The 17,869-nt window shown below is 38.9% G+C and overlaps 1 protein-coding gene across 3 annotated transcripts in view; it reads left to right on the plus strand.

The window, feature by feature from the left end:
* Window positions 1-17,869, plus strand: part of ANK3 (ankyrin 3) — a 529,049-nt gene that overhangs the window by 473,509 nt on the left and 37,671 nt on the right. For all 3 annotated transcript variants that reach the window (XM_087824408.1, XM_087824409.1, XM_016220752.2), the window contains 7 exons: window positions 8,641-8,852; window positions 10,331-10,538; window positions 11,486-11,582; window positions 12,230-12,458; window positions 13,100-13,225; window positions 13,919-14,041; window positions 15,546-15,627. In XM_087824408.1, coding sequence (XP_087680534.1) covers window positions 8,641-8,852; window positions 10,331-10,538; window positions 11,486-11,582; window positions 12,230-12,458; window positions 13,100-13,225; window positions 13,919-14,041; window positions 15,546-15,627 — 1,077 coding nt within the window. The remainder of the gene's footprint in view (window positions 1-8,640; window positions 8,853-10,330; window positions 10,539-11,485; window positions 11,583-12,229; window positions 12,459-13,099; window positions 13,226-13,918; window positions 14,042-15,545; window positions 15,628-17,869) is intronic.

Below are 17,869 nucleotides of genomic sequence, written 5' to 3' on the forward strand. Positions count from 1 at the left end.
AAAAAAAAAAAAATCCAAGCTTAGAACTACCACCAACTCTCTGCCTCTCCTCTCCATCCTCGTGGCCTTAGAAAGAATATATAACCTAAGTTATTATGTGAACAGAACTATGCTGATGATTTTCGATCATTTATTTGTCCTGTCCACCCAGAGGAAACTTTTCTTATCCTGATCTTATTGGCAAGGAATGTAGGACTCAGAGTTCAGGAACTTATCCAAGGTCCAAGCTTACTGGTTGGGGAGCTGGATTTGAATCCAAATCACCTGTCACCAGTGGGATTTCCAAAGACCCATACTGGTTAGCTTGCCCTTTTGAATTCTAACATTCTTTTTAAAAAATATGTTTTTATTAATTTTAGAGAGAGAGGAGGGAGAGGGAGAAAGAGAAACATTGATGTGAGAGAGAAACATTGATCGGCTGCCTCCTGCACGCCCCCTACTGGGGACTGAGCCCGCAACCAGGGCATGTGCCCTGACCAGGAGTCGAACCAGTGACATTTTGGTGCATGGGATGACCATCAACCAACTGAGCCACGCTGGCCAGGGCTGAATTCTAACATTCTAAGTTTCCATTTTTTTCCTGCCCCTCAATATCAGATATTCCATTCTTAGAGGAGTAAGCTGAGCAGAGCATTGGCCTGACCAGAAATTAAACCCTAGATATAGAATTCACCCTTTGTGAAACCTTGAGGCTCTCCTCCTTATGACCAGGTCACAAAGGGCCTTCAGAAAACAAATTTGATATAGGCAAAAGAGTCATGGCCCCATTTACCCAAATTATTGAGGCATTTAGTCATGTATACGTAAGCGTAAGGCAAAACTGATCAGGATGATCATTTGAAAGCTTTAAGACTAACTCGTTTAGTAGGAACATGACTTCAGTTCTGTGATTTATGCTTCGTTGTAGTATGATCTCCATAACCATTCATATCTGCAAAGCATTTTATAATTCTTACTGCTCTGTTTGAAAATATCTCAGTTGCAGACAATGCAGCCCCACCTTTTACAAATACAAACTAAATGAGTTACAAGGTGCTTAAGAAATTTATCCTTAATCAGTGAGGCAAGAAAGCTGTAGAACATTAGCTTCTGTGTGTTGTGTAGCAGGAAGTGCCGCTGCAATCAGGCCTTTCTGCTCATAGAGTGGACCAGTCAGAAGGCACGGCCCCCTTTGGACCAGAGTATTTGCAGATCTATCCATTATTCATCCACTTACCAACATGTCTATGACTTCATCCCTTCTCCCCAGCCCTGTTTCTGGACCTAGTTTCTAATCTCAGCTCTAAGGCAGACCAGCCAAGTCAATTTGGGCGTCATGTAACCTCTGACCCTCAGACCCCTGCTCTACCATAATGCTGCGTAGGTCCAACAGCTGACCCGCCACAGAGTAGACTTTCAGTGGGCGTAAATTCTAGCCTTCTCCTGGACAAACTACCTTGTTCAGAGCTCACCTCTGTCTTCCCTTCAATCTCTTTTTTTTGGAAGGGGGAGTGAAAACTTTACTAATAACAATTTAAAAGAGGGAAGGGGCTCCTTTCATATTCTCTGGCATTAAGGATCACCCTGAAAGGTAGAAGCTCTTGATTTTTATGCCCTTTTCTCCATTTACTGTATAGCTATGGAGTGGTTTAGTGTATCCTCAATAAAAAATAAAGCTGTTTAAAAATAATGGGCATTTATTATTACCCTACAAGCTCCTCTTCTTGTACCGAACCATCCTTGAATTGTTTTTTATAGGATCTGTTGTTGTGTTTTTAATACTTTGGGTTCTGAATTTGTAAGGACAGGTACAGGGTGACAGTCTACTTTCCAAATGTGTCAGTCAAGTCATAGTCACCAGGATTGAATGTTAAATGCAGATTTTCAGGTTCCGCCCCTGGCTGACCAAGTCAGAATCTCCACGAGAGAAACCTCGGAATCCGTGCTTTTAATATGTAGCACGGGTGTTGCTTGGGATCTAGCCTTTTGGGGTACACTGCACTAGGAGCTGGCTTCGCGGTGAGTATGAATGTGATACAGGCATCACATCTGTGCTGCAGATAATCGTGTTGGATTTACCTCTATGTGGAAAGGGTGGGAGCAAAGCAAAGATTCTTGATAATTGCTGCTTCTGGCCTAAGTCATAGAGCATTTTAAAATCTGAATGCATATAAATTCAGTCCTGGAAAGAACACTGATGTTGTTCCATTTTTACATTATCAGACTTTATTACTGTTTGCCTGGAAATCTGTCTTTTCTGATACAGTAGTCCCCCCTAATCATGATTTTGCTTTCCACAGTTTCAGTTACCTGTGGTCAACTGCAACCCTAAAATATTAAATGAGAAATTCCAGAAGTAAACAGTTCACGAGTTTTAAATTGCATGCCATTCTGAGTAGCATGATAAAATCTCACACTGTCTACCTGGCCAGCATGGCTTAGCTGTTGAGCATAGACCTGTGATCCAGAAGATCGAGGTTTGATTCCCGGTCAGGGCACTTGCCTGGGATGCAGGCTTGATCCCCAGCAGGGAGAGTGCAGGAGGCAGCCGATCAATGACCCTCTCACATCATTGATGTTTCTCTCTCGCTCTCTCCCTCTCCCTCCCTCTCTCTGAAATCAATAAAGATATATTTAAAAAAAAAAAAAACTCACACTGTCCCACCAGGATGTGAATCATCCGTTTGCCCAGTGCATCCACACTGTATATGTTATCCACCCCTTAGTCACAATGCCGTCTTGGTTATGGGACTGGTTATCTGAGAGAGAGCCCACATTCACATAAGTTTGATTACAGTATATTGTTAATTGCTCTATTTTATTATTAGTTATTGTTAATCTCTTACTGTGCCTGATTTATAAATTAAACTTTACCATAGGTATGTATGAATAGGAAAAAGGATCTGGAAACTTATCCCCCATGGGTAAAGGGACCTCAAGATGCCTTTTTAGATTGTATCACAGAATTATCAGAAGAGTTTTATATTCTCATGAGGTTTTAATTCAGTTTGGTTAAACATCCATTAACTAAACTAGTTTCTGAGTTATTAACACATGGATGTAGTAGACTTTATTATGGATACAAAGCAGGAAGACTAGATCCATTTTTTCACATACAATTTTTTTATTTAAAAACCTATTGAAAGAATAAACAATAACCAGTCTCTACTACTGCACCTGTTTTAGAGCAAGAGTTTAAAGAATTATTTCAGTTATTTGGTATGAAAAGTATGAGTCTTATTAATTTCCATTTGATTTTTTTGTTCAATGGATATTAATTGAACACCTACAATGAGCCAGGCCTCAATATCAAACATTATCTAATTTAATGTAATTTACTGTGGCTACTTTACATTTTATACAAAGAAAATCTAATTTTAATACACCATAATAATATATCAAAATTCTAAGTAGAATAAAAGCCCTGTGGTAAGGTTGCCAGGTAACATGGCCACAAGTCAGGGCCTCACAGTAGCTGAGTGCCAGAGCCTTTTCTCCATTCCCTCCTGCAACTTTTAGCCAGCTGAGTCTTTAGTTACCTGATTTCAGACTTTCAGCTAAGGTCATTTCACTTTTTTGTTTCAGCTTGTTTTTGTTTTTGTTTTGTTTTTTAAATATATCTTTTATTGATTTCAGAGAGAGGAAAGAAGAGTCAGCTTGTTTTTTTAAAAGCAAGAAACAGAGAAAAAAATGTGCTTGAGTTAAGTCAACTTTAAAATGCTAATAGCTAATATGTGTGTATTATATTATTAATACTAGCATGGTAGTATTATTACCCATGTAATGATACATGTGTATACATTTATTATAATATGAATTATAATCTTCCTCTTCTCTTTTCCCCTACCCTAATTTTTATGTAAACTATATGAATTTACACAGACATGTAAAGATGTGATTAGTCAATTTTTATATTTTGTGTGACTTTATAATTTAACGTGCCTTCGAGGTTTATGTATCACAGCATATACTCCTACCTCACTTTTTAATACTGCACAGTATTTCAGAGTAGGGCTATATCATAGTTTATTTAACCTCTGTTCTGTTGATAGCCAATAAGATCTTGTGATAGATTTTTGAGGTCATAAGAATTCCATAGTGACTTTACTAATTGGTGTTTACCTCTTCCTCTTGCCTCCTCACATTACCTACTCTCTACATCATTTATTTTCTTACTTATGCAGATATCCAACTCTAGCTCTTGAAGAAATTATGCTTTTTTTTTTTCTATTTTATTTTTTATTGAATTTATTGGGGTGACGTTGGTTATTAAAATTATATACGTTTCAGGTGTACGATTCTATAATACACCATCTGTATATTGTATTGTGTGTTCACTACCCCAAGTTAAGCCTCCTTCCGTCACCATTTATCCCCCCAATACCCTCTCCTACCTCCCCCACCAAAGAAATTATGCTCCTTTTTCTAAACCAATATTTAATTTTTAAAAAAAATTACATTTCTATTTTTATTTTCAGAAAAAAAACATTTAAAATATTTTAAGTACACATATAAACAGAATATAACCTGGTTAAGGGAAGATATCTTTTCTTCATTTCATCATACAGAGGCCTGGGAATCTTGAATAATTCAAGAGGCAACGAATGTGTTCGTGATTCTATTTAAAGAACGGTGCATGGCGACTCTAATACCTAAAATCGCCACATTGGTTGTTCCTTTTGGGGTGAGGCTTATCTATAAAATCCCTATTAAAATATACATTGAGGGCCAATCAATATGCAAGTTTTAATGGTGACAGAAGAATTGCTAAAAATCTTTAAAGTGCTTACAACACAGAGCGTCTCTGAACCATTGGCAAATCCTGAAAGATAAGTGTGGAGTTAGAAATCTGAGCTTCTCCATTTACCTCTCATCTGCCGCATCTGAGATGTGCACACCCACTTGTATGTGGGGTGGCTTTAATGCTTTACCAAAGGTCATGTAGCATGAAGGCGGCCAGGCGGCCTCCATTACACAAAGTGGCGGCTCTCCCCAACCCATTGTTATTACCGTCTCCAGGGGCGACACAGCCGCCTCTTCCTCAACTCCCCACAAATGCACGTGCACACACCCACAGCACTCACACACCGGCGGCTCAGAAGTGTCCCCCCAAAGATGCCTCGCGCCCTCTGGCCGGGCCAGATTGATCTTGAGTAAATGTCATACTCAGAGCTACACAGCTTGTTACAGGTACTCAGGAAATCTGACTTGTTTGAAGGATGTAATTTCATAACAGGGTCTTCTTAAATGGCTTGCCCTGTGTGGAGTCCTGAGCCATTTCCGAAGAGGAACATAATCACACGTTGGAGGCAGAAAGTAAAAAAAAAAATCTACTTAGCAGATGATGGTGTACTGCATAGCAGTTTAAGCAAATTACCAGAACTTTCTCAGTTGCAGCATGAGTTATGAACTTGGGGAATGGAGACTTTTTTAAAATAAGCCAAATCGTGGGTAGGGAATGTATCTGCTGTGTACGGACCTTTTATTTTCTGTCAATTCCTGAATAGGTGAAAACTTCCCCAGAATATTTTCCTGAGCAAAACTGATTCCTTCCTGTTTTTCTATACTAACATTTTTAATATTCTTTACACCTTTGTGTAAAGATTATTAGATTCAGTGCTTAGGTTTGGACAGAGCATAGAGGAAAGAAATGGTTAGTAACAAAAAAGACCAAAATTCCAGGTCCACCTTTGATCTGGGTTAAACCCTATTTTCTCCACCAGTCAACTGTTAATTTGGTGCTCCTGTGTCAGAGTCTGGTGGTTAATCTGTAAAATGAGAAGATGCCTCTGATCCAATCGCCTAACCATCCATTTTACCATTTTACAAATTTCTGTTAAGTAGAAGCCATACCTCAGGCTTCCGTATCTGATCAAGGAGCAGACATCGTCACCGATCAGTGAGGGTAGCACGTGGGATGTATGTATCAGGGGTGTGAAGAGAGGCTCATGTGAGTAGCAAACAACAACAAAACCACAGCCCCCCCCCCCCAAGTTTGGGGATTTCCCCTTTATTTTGCAGCAAGTAAAACTACCGCAGCTGTATAAGCCCCAAGGTAGCACTGTCTGTACCCCACCCTCTTCTCACCTGCTCACCTCCAACTCCATTTCTCACCCCTTGGGAGTAGCCAGTGCTAACGGCCTTGAGTGTTTTTCCTACCAATTTCTCTTATAATAATATCCAAATGAGCAGATTACATTTTCCCCTGAAAAGGGTCCTACCATGCATATTGCTGTCATTTTTCCTCTCCTCTCTCATAGCTTTCTACTGCTCAGTCACTCCCTGCCTGGCTCCCGCTTCACTCAGGCCTCTCCCCGAACGTCATATCCTCAGAGAGGTGTTTCCTGACCATCTATTCAAATAAGAAGCTCTCCTCCCTCTCCCCCTCCATGTTCACGTTCTATTTCCTGCCCTCCATTGATTACTTTCTCCATATTTGTTTAGTGGTGTGTGCCCGCCTCCCCCCCCCACCCCCCACCTCCCCCCCCACCCCACCCCACTGCAGGGCTCCCCATGTGAGCAGTGGCTAGACCAGTGCCTGCGCATGGTGGGTCCTCGGTAAATACTTGGCAAATGCGTGAACCTGGATCGTCCAGTTTACCAGCTGCAGGAACGTCTAGAGTGTGGATGAGCCATTCCCTTACCAATGGGCACTCAGGCTCTTTCAGGCTTTAGTCATCGCAAGCAGTGCTGTTCTGCGTGTGCTTATAAGAAAGATCAGAAAATGGGATTTCTGGGCCCAATGATAGGCGCGTTTTCATTTTGAATAGATGATGCCCAATTACATTGTCAAAAGATTATCGCCATTCACACCCCACTTGCAGTGATGAAAACACCTGTTTTCCGAAAATTTTCCCTGGATAAGACGTTATCAGCCTTTCATCTTACAAAGAGGCTGGTGTGGAGGGAGATCTGATCTTGTTTTAAATTGGTAGTTTTATGTCAATTATCAAGTGTGAGCATTTTAATATATGTTTGTTGGCCATTTTTCAGCTTCTGTGAATTGCCTGTTTATAACATTTTGCCACGTCTCCTGGCTTTCTCAGTTTCTTACCGACTTGTGGCTGCCGTTGGTATTGGACATATTAATCCCTTATTTGTCGGGTGTGTGGTTCATTATCTTTGCCACTCTACCTTTCGTGTTTCAAGTTTACTATTTTTGTCATAGAAAGCTTTATATTTTTATAGTCAAAACTGCCTTTTAGGCTTCTGGGTTTTCAGTTTTAGGCAGGAAACTTTTTTCTAAACAGGCTAAAACATATTCTCTTGACTTTTTTTTTTGGTAATATTTTAAATTTTTTTAAGTACTTAAGTCTCTTGTGCAGCTGGGATTTTTACTTATATATAAGATGTAGTGATTTAGCTTCATTTTTCCAAATAGATTTTCAATTATGTTAATACCATCTTTTAAATAAACGATTATTTTGAAGTTTAAATATATGGCTTTGATTTAAATATATTGATTTAAATATATAATGCATATATAAAAGTAGATGTGGACTTAAATATATACTATGTATGTGTCTATGTTACATGTGTGTATATGTACCATATATATATAAATTTGAATCTCTTTCTTAATTCTCTATTCTTGTCCCTTGACCTATTTATCTAATATACATATTTCTTATAATTTTATATGTCTCTCTATATAACTGTTTTATTATGATACTTCTAGGTAAGTTGTTAAATCTTATAAGATAAATTCTCCCTCACAAATCTACTTTTCCAGAATACTCTTGGCTAGTCTCAAAAAATTGTTATTTCATATGATTTTTTAAATCATTTATTTCAATTGAACCTACCAAAGCCGCATAAAACCTGGCTTTTGAAAGAAGGTGCCTCTTGCTGGATGGACTAGGCTGGAGTAAGGAGAGGCGCGTGGCAGGGAGATGGCTAGGAGGGGGTCTCCGTAATCTAGGCAAGCCCGAACAGGGGGGTGACAGGAGAGCAAGCCATTTCCAAAACACGGAGAATCACAGGGACTTTCACCTTGAGATGGGAAGTACAAAGGAAAGTGCGACAAAGCTGTTAGGCTGGAGGAGTGAACAAGCTGTAAGCCCTTCCCGGGAGCTGGGACGGCAGGGGAGTAGGGCTGGAGCAGGACAGAGAGGAGAGAGGGGTGTCCACGTGTAGCTAGGATGTGGCAGGGCCATTGTGGAAGACAGGAACTGGTGGTGATGTTACTGACCATTTGGGTAATTGAAAAACATTTTAAAGAGGCTTTCAAATAAAGTTCTAGAGCCTTTCAGACATACTTACATTCTTGTTCACTTTCTTGTGGGGCCCTACTTTTTTCTGAGTCATTCCTACTTTTGGCAGCTTGAGAGGAGATGATGTAAATAATCACAGAATGAAGTGTCCCTTTTGGAGGATAGAAATTTGCCCATATATAGTAAAATGCCAGTTTTTGAAGATTTTGCTCCTCTTCAGTAGAAATATTTTTCTACAAATACTGTGTATGAATAGCTTTATAATATTCTTGCAAAGCTTGATATTATTTCAAGGTCACTGTAGTTTTCTCTTTATCATAAAAAAATCTCTGCTTAGACTACTGAATATAAATAATTTTAACTATCAAAATAACACACCAGTTTGTTTCAAGGTATTGTGGAAACAGATTTATTCTCATGGCTTTTTTTCATTCATTTGTCTTTTCAGAGCTTGATAGCCCAGAAGAGTTAGGGAAGAAGCGCATCTGCAGGATTATCACGAAGGATTTCCCCCAGTATTTTGCAGTCGTTTCACGGATTAAGCAGGAAAGCAACCAGATCGGCCCTGAAGGTGGGATTCTGAGCAGCACCACTGTGCCCCTGGTCCAGGCATCATTCCCAGAGGGTGCTCTTACCAAAAGAATTCGAGTGGGCCTCCAGGTAACATTCACAGAAAGTTCTCCTTGCTTTATGTAGAGGACACGGGAGCATGTTCCGCTCTGGAAACAGTTGTCATAACTCATCTTGATGATGTTGCTAATTACAGCATTAGATCATTTGGGGAAATCATTAATCATTTCAAATGAAAAGCATTAATTACAAGTTAGCTTAGTGGCTTATTAAACAAGGTACATATTTTAGGGCTTTTCTTTTTATATATATATGTTTTTATTGACTTCAAAGAGAGGAAGGAAGAGGGATAGAAACATCAATGAAAGAAACTTCCATTGGCTGCCTCCTGCACGCCCCCTACTGGGGATCGAGCCCGCAACCCGGGCATGTGCCCAGACCAGAAATCAAACCGTGACCACCTAGTTCATGGGTGGACGCTAGCCCGCTGAGCCACACCGGCCGGGCAGGGTTTTTCTATATAAAAGTATTACCTGATTTCTGATGAGAAATCACTTTTTTTAACCACAGGTTATTGGTCTCAGTATGTGGAGCAGCCGAAGCATCCAAGGGCAAATATACCATTAAAGAAACAACCTGTATTTGATTTGGTCTATAACATGCCACATCATAGAAATCAGTCATAGTGAAACTTGCAAGCTTTCACATTTCGGTTTAAGTAAATGCTGGGCTTTATCCAAACCAGTTGGGCCTTGTTTTGGCTTGGAAAGCTGATTGGAAATCTTGGCAGGGGGGGTCTTTCATGTATTTATTCATTTCAGTTAGACTGAACCAGTACTTAACCAGTATTTTTTTTTCTTACTGAATAAGGAAAATAGCCAGAAATAACTTAATTTGTGTTGTTAATGAATAGAGTGCTTACTATTTTAACTGAGCGTTGCCTCTCCTGCCCAAGGAGTTGGGTTTTTAGAGCTGAGCACTCGGAGCCCTGGGAAGGCTTCAGTAAACACTAGCTGGAGAGACCACCTTACGTTCCGGCGATAGGAAGTTCCCTTCAGCTCTTCCATGTGGAGCATGTTACCAAACGGCAAAGAGAACGAAACGGAGTTAAGCTTGGGAGACTAGAATTTAAATCCTTTGAAATCATGAATGCTTTTTTGTTGCTTAACTCTGAAAACCTCGATTTTTACATGGGTGCAAGTTGCCTGTGTAATGTTTCACTGAATGTCCTGCATAGGTTTAAAATACCTTGGACGCAGCATTTGTCGTCCTTTACTGTGGATTAGACTAGGGCTCGTCTCTGCTGTGAGATGGGACTCGCTCTCTGTCACACAAGCTCCTGCTGTCTGGGTTACATTAAGGAAATGCTCAGGCTGGCTGGTTCCTGCTACTGTGTTGGGTTTGTTTTGTGTGTTTGTCTTTACGCCTTCCTGAAATAGTGAGAAGGGATTAAGAAAAAAACATTTACTACTTATGTGTTTTTGGTTATTTCCTCCCATTTAAAAAGTCAACTTTCCAATGCGATAAAAAATGTCCACTTTCCTCTAAGGTCTTTTCTCTGTCTCTAGGCTCAGCCTGTTCCAGATGAAATTGTGAAAAAGATCCTTGGAAACAAAGCAACGTTTAGCCCAATTGTCACTGTGGAACCAAGAAGAAGGAAATTCCATAAACCTATCACAATGACCATTCCGGTGCCCCCGCCCTCGGGAGAAGGCGTATCCAACGGCTACAAGGGGGACGCCACACCCAATCTGCGCCTTCTCTGCAGCATTACAGGTTTGGCTATGTTTTTGCTGTACTTGCTCTTGATGCTTGCATTTGCAGTGATTCCGTATGAAAACATAAAACCTTTGAAACGTCAATGCCAGCATGAGTAAAAATAAAACATTTTTATTTGTCCATCACCTCATTTCTATTATCTCTGTAGTCATTTCAAGATGTTGCTATTATGTATCATTTAAAATTCATTAACAGTTTTCCTGCTATTAAATTTAATATTAATAATAGTGCCCTTTTAAAGTTATTGAGATATTATTGAACCTGTTGGAGCATCTAGGTAATCTCTCATGACCTAGACAGAGGTGGTGGACCTAGCAACACCCTTTAGATGACAGGAAATTAGACGGACTTTGGGGAGAATGCATTTTATGAGAAGCACCTGGAATCCAGAGCTCAATTCCCATTTTTTTTTCAGTCTAATGTGATTTTTAACTGAAAGTCCAAGGCAGTTGTGTTTGTCTGTTTGTCTGTTTTGTCTTTAAGAATAATTTTGATGGCAGATTCACCCTTTTTCCCTGGGAAATTAAATGATTCAGGCAGTACAAATGAGTTGCTTCTTAACTTTCTTGATAGTTACTGCCTTTTTCAAAATTAAAAAATAAAATAATTATATTGTCTATCTGAAACAATAAATCTTGGCACTTACAAATTGCAATTATAAAATCCACTTATAAACTAGTTAGCCTAATTTTAATGCATTCATTAGTACCCAGACAGAAAAGTAATTTTTTAAAAATCTAGTAATATCTTACAAGGAGGTCCCTATAAGCCAGTAAAAGTATAAAAGGAGAGTAGAGAGGAAAACTGCCACTTGTACATGTCGTTAATTGAAAGTGTTGACATTTTGCAAGTTACTGGCAATTCGGGAAGAACAGGATAAAGATACAGATGTTACAAGGAGCATCTATCATGATGAAAGTCACCATATCTGCTGTTGTTCTTAGGGGGCACCTCACCTGCTCAGTGGGAAGACATCACAGGAACTACTCCTTTGACATTTATAAAGGATTGTGTCTCTTTTACAACCAATGTTTCAGCCAGGTATGGAAATAAAGGATTCCCAAATGCAGTAAGGAATTAGTTTTATTACCTTTTGGAAAGTAAAAATTGTTGTGCTCAGTATCAGTATGGTTATTTTTTACAATTTTGATGGTGAAGTTAGATCTAACTCAGAAATTTTAAAATTCACTGGGATAAGTCATTTAGCCCAGTTTTCATAGGAAGCTCTAAGGTGCTACACTGGATTCTTCCAGTAAAATTTCTTAGCAACTTTAATTCATACTTATAGGAGTTTTCTCCCATAAAATCCTTGCTCCTTCCAATGGTAAAGTAAGAGATTAAAAACTTCAACAGGAGTAGAAAGGAAGGCTTATCATGGGTATGTGTTAGAGGGAAACAAGAATTTTACACATGCCCATGATAAGCCTTCCTTTCTACTCCTGTTGAAGTTTTTAATCTCTTACTTTACCATTGGAAGGAGCAAGGATTTTACGGGTAAAAGAAAAAAATATTAGCATTTTCTGTGTTTGATAAACAGAGTGAACATCTTGCTGTTTGTTTGATGATCAAGTCGATGTTTTGGTTTAGTTCCCTTTATACTCTAATTTTTTTAAGATTTGGCGTTTAAATCACTTCATTTTCATACTTAACGTTTTGTTTTTATTTTGATTTGGTTCCCTTTTTATCAGATTTTGGCTTGCAGACTGCCATCAAGTTTTAGAAACGGTGGGGTTAGCCACGCAACTATACAGAGAATTAATATGTGTTCCATATATGGCCAAGTTTGTTGTGTTTGCCAAAATGAATGATCCTGTAGAATCCTCCCTGCGATGTTTCTGCATGACAGATGACAAAGTGGACAAAACTTTAGAGCAGCAAGAGAATTTTGAGGAAGTCGCAAGAAGCAAAGATATTGAGGTACCTTGTTCAGAACAAGTTCATTCGATTATATTCCCCACATACGGGGTTTTATTTTGAGACCATAATAGTGCTCACTATAAATATCAAATATATTATTGGTTTTAGTTTTTGTTTAAAAAATGTAATATAGACTCATTCTCAAATTATTTTAAGTGTTTTTGAGGTTATATCTTAGTTGGTTAAAATGTACTACTAATGAATCGAAGTCATGGTTTCCACTTTCCTGGAGCTCCTTGAGTTCATCTTAATTTCACGGCCACTGTCTGTGTATACACATTACTATGATCTTCCTTTTTCAAACCTAGCCGTCAGATAAGTATCTAAGAGTAAAAAAACACAAACCTTTCACAGTCTATCTGATTGATGTCAGATACTTTCTTAAACATGTTTAAAGGTGCTAGAAGAGAAATTTCTAATTTTGTCTTATAGTGTTCATAATATGGTTTCTAATCACAGTTGTTGAATTGTGAGCCAAAAGAGTTATCTTTGTGACAAATAGAACCATAGAAGTAATTTCCTAATAAGGAGACAAGTGTGACATAGAAACATGTCATTCTATTAATGTTACATGAGTTAAAATCTGAAAATTCTTTTAACTAAAATTAACATTAAATTATATATTTCTTTTACTCTAAAAGGTTCTGGAAGGAAAGCCTATTTATGTTGATTGTTATGGAAATCTGGCTCCACTTATCAAAGGAGGACAGCAACTTGTTTTTAACTTTTATGCTTTCAAAGAAAATAGACTGCCATTTTCCATCAAGGTAAATCATCTTCAACAGAGACTGTGAATTTTCTAATAATTTATTCCATTTGAAGTATCCCACCAAACCTGAAGTCATAGGAACAAGGTCAGATTTTGTCTTAGTTCTACCCAAGTGTAGTTTCTAGCCAGGAAAGATTTGTAATTCATTAAAAATCTTTACCTTTGAAACAGCTAAATAACCATTTATGTTTAAGCAAGTGTTTGTAAGGCCAAACACTCTTAGAATAATAAAATGCCTCATATCTGGTTAATGCTCAGGATCAAATGATGAATGAAAGCGAAGTTCAGTATTCAAGATTCACCTTCATTTCTGATGGAGCCCAGGGGCCTCCTGGAAAGACCATCTCTCTCCTCAGAGAACAGAAGGACACAGGGCAGTTATCTTACTGTCATTATTATTTGCTGTTATTATTGTTGCTAAAACTGAGGCTTTGAGAAAAAGAAATTTAAATTGGACAGGAAGAAAGTGCATTTAACCCAGACACAACAATCCTGTGCTTAGACTAGGAATCAGACATTCTCGATCTTGCCGAGTTTAAATGTGACCAATTGGGGGGAAATGTAATTTTTATCATGTTTTCCCTTTACTTGTCCTGCCTCTTGACGGTTTCCACAAAACAACCATGCTTAACTCTTATAAAGACAGGAATCTAGAAAAGTCTATAACTGTCTACTATATAAATTCTTCTAGATTAGAGACACCAGCCAAGAGCCCTGTGGCCGTCTGTCTTTTCTGAAAGAACCAAAGACGACAAAAGGACTGCCTCAGACAGCTGTTTGCAACTTAAACATCACCCTGCCAGCACATAAAAAGGTATCTTTTCATATTGGTTTACTTGAGCTTTCTTTCCCTGGCCTTGAAGAGGTGCGCCCTTGGTATGCAATTAAGGAATGCTTTGTCACACGGTGACAGCTCTTGACACTCAAGTTCTCTTGGTCTCCGTGTTCGAGGGGCTCGGTCTTGTTACTGTGGTGTCAGATTCCTATGGTTCGTATGCTGGGGTCCTCTGTTTATTGCTTCTGCTTCTGCTGGCAGTTCATAGACTTGTATGCTCTCAAAGGACATCACACGTTCATCTGCCATGGATGTGCCGTTCTTGATACGTTTTGGTGGCTTCTTTTGATTTGCTCTGCCTTCTAAACCAGCTTGCATTGTGTGCTCCCTACTGAGTCCTTTTCATATCCCGATGTTCTTTCCCGCTGTCCATTATAATATTCCTTGTCTCTGCAATGCATCTTGGAACGAAAAGGAGACAGAGTCAGACCAAGAGGATGAGGTAATATGAACACTTCTGCTTTTACTCTACCAGACATAGACTAGACATTGAATCTCTAAAAAGCTGCAGAGGGCTGAAGTGTGGGAAACGTGTTGTATTTTTTTAGCTTACGTGAGTAAAGGGTATATATTTTCTGAAAGAATAGTTCACTTTTCATCCACATGAGACTACTTCAGTACATTCAGTAAAATCATCATCAAAATAATGATTTAAAAAGACAAACTAAAGACCTTTAAACATTTTTAAATATGATTGGCATGTATCAAAATATACATTTGTGCATAGTTTCACCTGGTATCAACTGTTATAATCAAGATCATGGGTAATATATAAAATTTTATTATACAAATCAACTTATGTTTGACGTAATGTAAAATATGTGCTCAATGGCTATTGATATTTTATATTCTATTAAAGAAATTTATCTTGGCCATTTTTTAAGGATATAGTTATTCAGTTAAGCTTTGAATGAATTTTTACTTAAAAGTTATCTCCTAATTTTTCTCCAAGGTAGATGATAATTGGATTTTTAAAACTCACACCTCAGTAATAGAATCAGCAGCCTTAAGACTCAGTAACCTGGTTCCTAATAAAACCATTAACCTGTTTTTTAATCTTCTCATCTATATATTATGCCTATTAACATACAGAAACAGCAGCAGTAATCAGAATGATAAACTTTGTGTGCCTTTTTTCCTGGAATGTACTCACATAGAGTGAGTGTACATTGTGATGTATGTACTCTCAGGACAAACGAACTGGAGAAAATTTACTGTTCAGCCTCAGAAGTCTCCGTAATGCTCGTCTTTTATCTGTAGTTCCCTGTAGTCTGCTGTGTTGGTGCTCATATATTTGCTAAGTGATGGCTATTTGTTTGAGATATTGGGGTGGGGTTATAGAATCACATTTTTATGAGGAAATTCCATAGGAAGAAAAATAAGGACAAGCAAGCTATCAACGTAACATCCTACAAAATGTTTCTAAAGTTTGAAAATGTCACAAGGGTGTTGGATATAGTCTTTCTTTGTTTTTCCGTTTCAGGCCGAGAAAGCAGATAGACGACAGAGCTTTGCATCTTTAGCTTTACGTAAGCGCTACAGCTACCTGACTGAGCCTGGAATGAGTGAGTTTCTAACACGTTCACTAATCTGTGTCGATTTTTATAAGAAGAGACATTTTTTCTATACAGTCAGAACTTGGGGGTCATTTGAAAACCCAGTGGCAAAAGAAAAATTGCCTACAAGAAAACTATCATGAAATCTAAGTGATATATTGTACAGAGTTGAAGATACGAGGCACAAACACCCCTAGATCATAGCTACAAACATTTTTTAAACACCATTAACCATTATCGCTTAGAATCACCTATTACTACTTGTCTTTAAAAAAACCATGATTTCACTTTGTTAACTATGCTAGTAGATAATGCTGTACTGATGTTGCTTTAAATCTATGATCAAAAGAGAAAATATTTATTTTTTGTATGTGGGATGGTAGAAAGGATAAGTGACTTTAGTTGTCATCTCATTTTTCTTAACATAGGTAGGTCACTGTATCTTCATCCTGAATCTTTTTCTGCCCACTTTGAAAGAATTACATATTCCTGCCTCCTTAGAGTAGCACTTGTTTACTGATTCTCTTTCCCCTCCTTCCCTGTCTGTCTCCCTCCCCCTGCCCTTTATGAAATACGTTCTAAGGCTGGTCTTCACTACACTGGTTAGACTCTTTTCTTCTCTCAGTGATTGTTTTGGTTCATTGTTTACTGGTTTGCAAGTATCAAGGTATAGATTCATTCAGTCATGTTCATTCACTTTCTCTCTCTCTCTCTCTGCTTTTCCCTCCCCACATCCTTATATTTATCACCTCTGGTGCTCACTGCAGTCCTTAAGATAACCCCTTTCACCAACAGGAGCCAAAACTATGAGAACAACACTGCGTTTGATTGATGTAGTGGTGCCACTTTAACCATCAGAGAAAGATTTATACAGGAAATTATTTCCAGATTATCGCATCATTTCTAGCTGTTCCCCATTACCCACAATGACTTGAGTTCAGGGAAGACTGAAAATTTGTCAGTAAGAGCCACAACTTTGGATTTTCCCCTTTCCTGAATCCTTGTTTCTGGGGGCCAACATATTAAAGTGTGGCCACAGATACTGCTCCTTAGCTCTGATGGTCTTAGCATAATCTTCTGGAGTCTAGCTCCTTGACTACTAGGGAAGCTTTTATATTCAGACACAAAACAGGGAACAAGAGAAATGAAGCCCTGCGATACGCATGACTGTGTTCTCCAGATCTCAGCTTTTCCCTCCAGCATAAATACTCTAAATCCTCTCAGAACCATAAAGGCTGAAATTAACTCCCATTGTGCTACAAAGCAGGAAAGGTATGTGTGTAGCAGGATGGTTTTTCAGTAACGGTGTCTCCTGGAAGTTTTCGTTGGAATACTCTTCTGCCCCCCAGCTAAGACTCTCACTGGGTAGCTGGTTGCGACTCCAAGACACTATCCTTAAGTTTTGGACAGGCTCCGCGAACCAGCTTCTTGAGGCCAGAGGCACTCCGGGCAGGCGAGCTCCCATCTGGTTCTGGTCCCTAAGGTATTGTTTTGGGGGAAGTATGAGTTGTAAGGTCAGGTAAATGTTAAGTCAATTGCATTTTTCCCCACTTATGAAAGTGTTGCTACGTTTTGGTTAGAGTCAGTTAAGGTGTATGTAGCTTGCCTTCCTTGAGTTTTGATAGAAGAGAGAGGATGCTTTTCTCTGTTTTATGAGAGTAGAAGGGCGGTGAACAGAGGAATGGAAAGGAGTAAGGGGAGGCTAAGGGAAAACGAAGGAAATGTCATGGCCCCTGAATTGGTGTTAGAACTCCAAGTGAATGCAACTTCCCTCTCCCCACCCTATCCTTTCTGACTGTCCCTGCACCACCACCACCACCCCCGGGATTCTGGTGTAATTCAGTGCCTGATATCCAGAAACGGCCTTTGTTATAAAGGCACCACAAAAATATGTGTCATTGAAGCGTAACATGTAACTGAGCAGTAGGTTGGCTGCTTTGGGCACGGTCTAAAGCCATAGATGTGGTTCAGAAGACTTCTCTGTTTGATGGAGCCAGCCTTCAGTGGTCAAGGAGAGATGCTTTGGCAGTTTCTGGTAGTTACAAAGAGAAATTCTCTTGAGACGGGGGACTGAGCCCAAATCACTGAATTGAAGGAATCCCCAAATCTTCCATTTGCAATGTGGCCTTTCTAACAGAGTTAAGTGATATAATATTGAGAATTATGGCTAGGAGGAATAATGAGTGGGGTTTTCCTCTGTTCTTCCACTTTTCCTTCGAATAACATGTCAGCCTAGAAAAGGATAGGTTCG

This window comes from Miniopterus natalensis, chromosome 14, assembly GCF_054644295.1.
Source record: "Miniopterus natalensis isolate mMinNat1 chromosome 14, mMinNat1.hap1, whole genome shotgun sequence".
NCBI lineage: Eukaryota > Metazoa > Chordata > Mammalia > Chiroptera > Miniopteridae > Miniopterus > Miniopterus natalensis.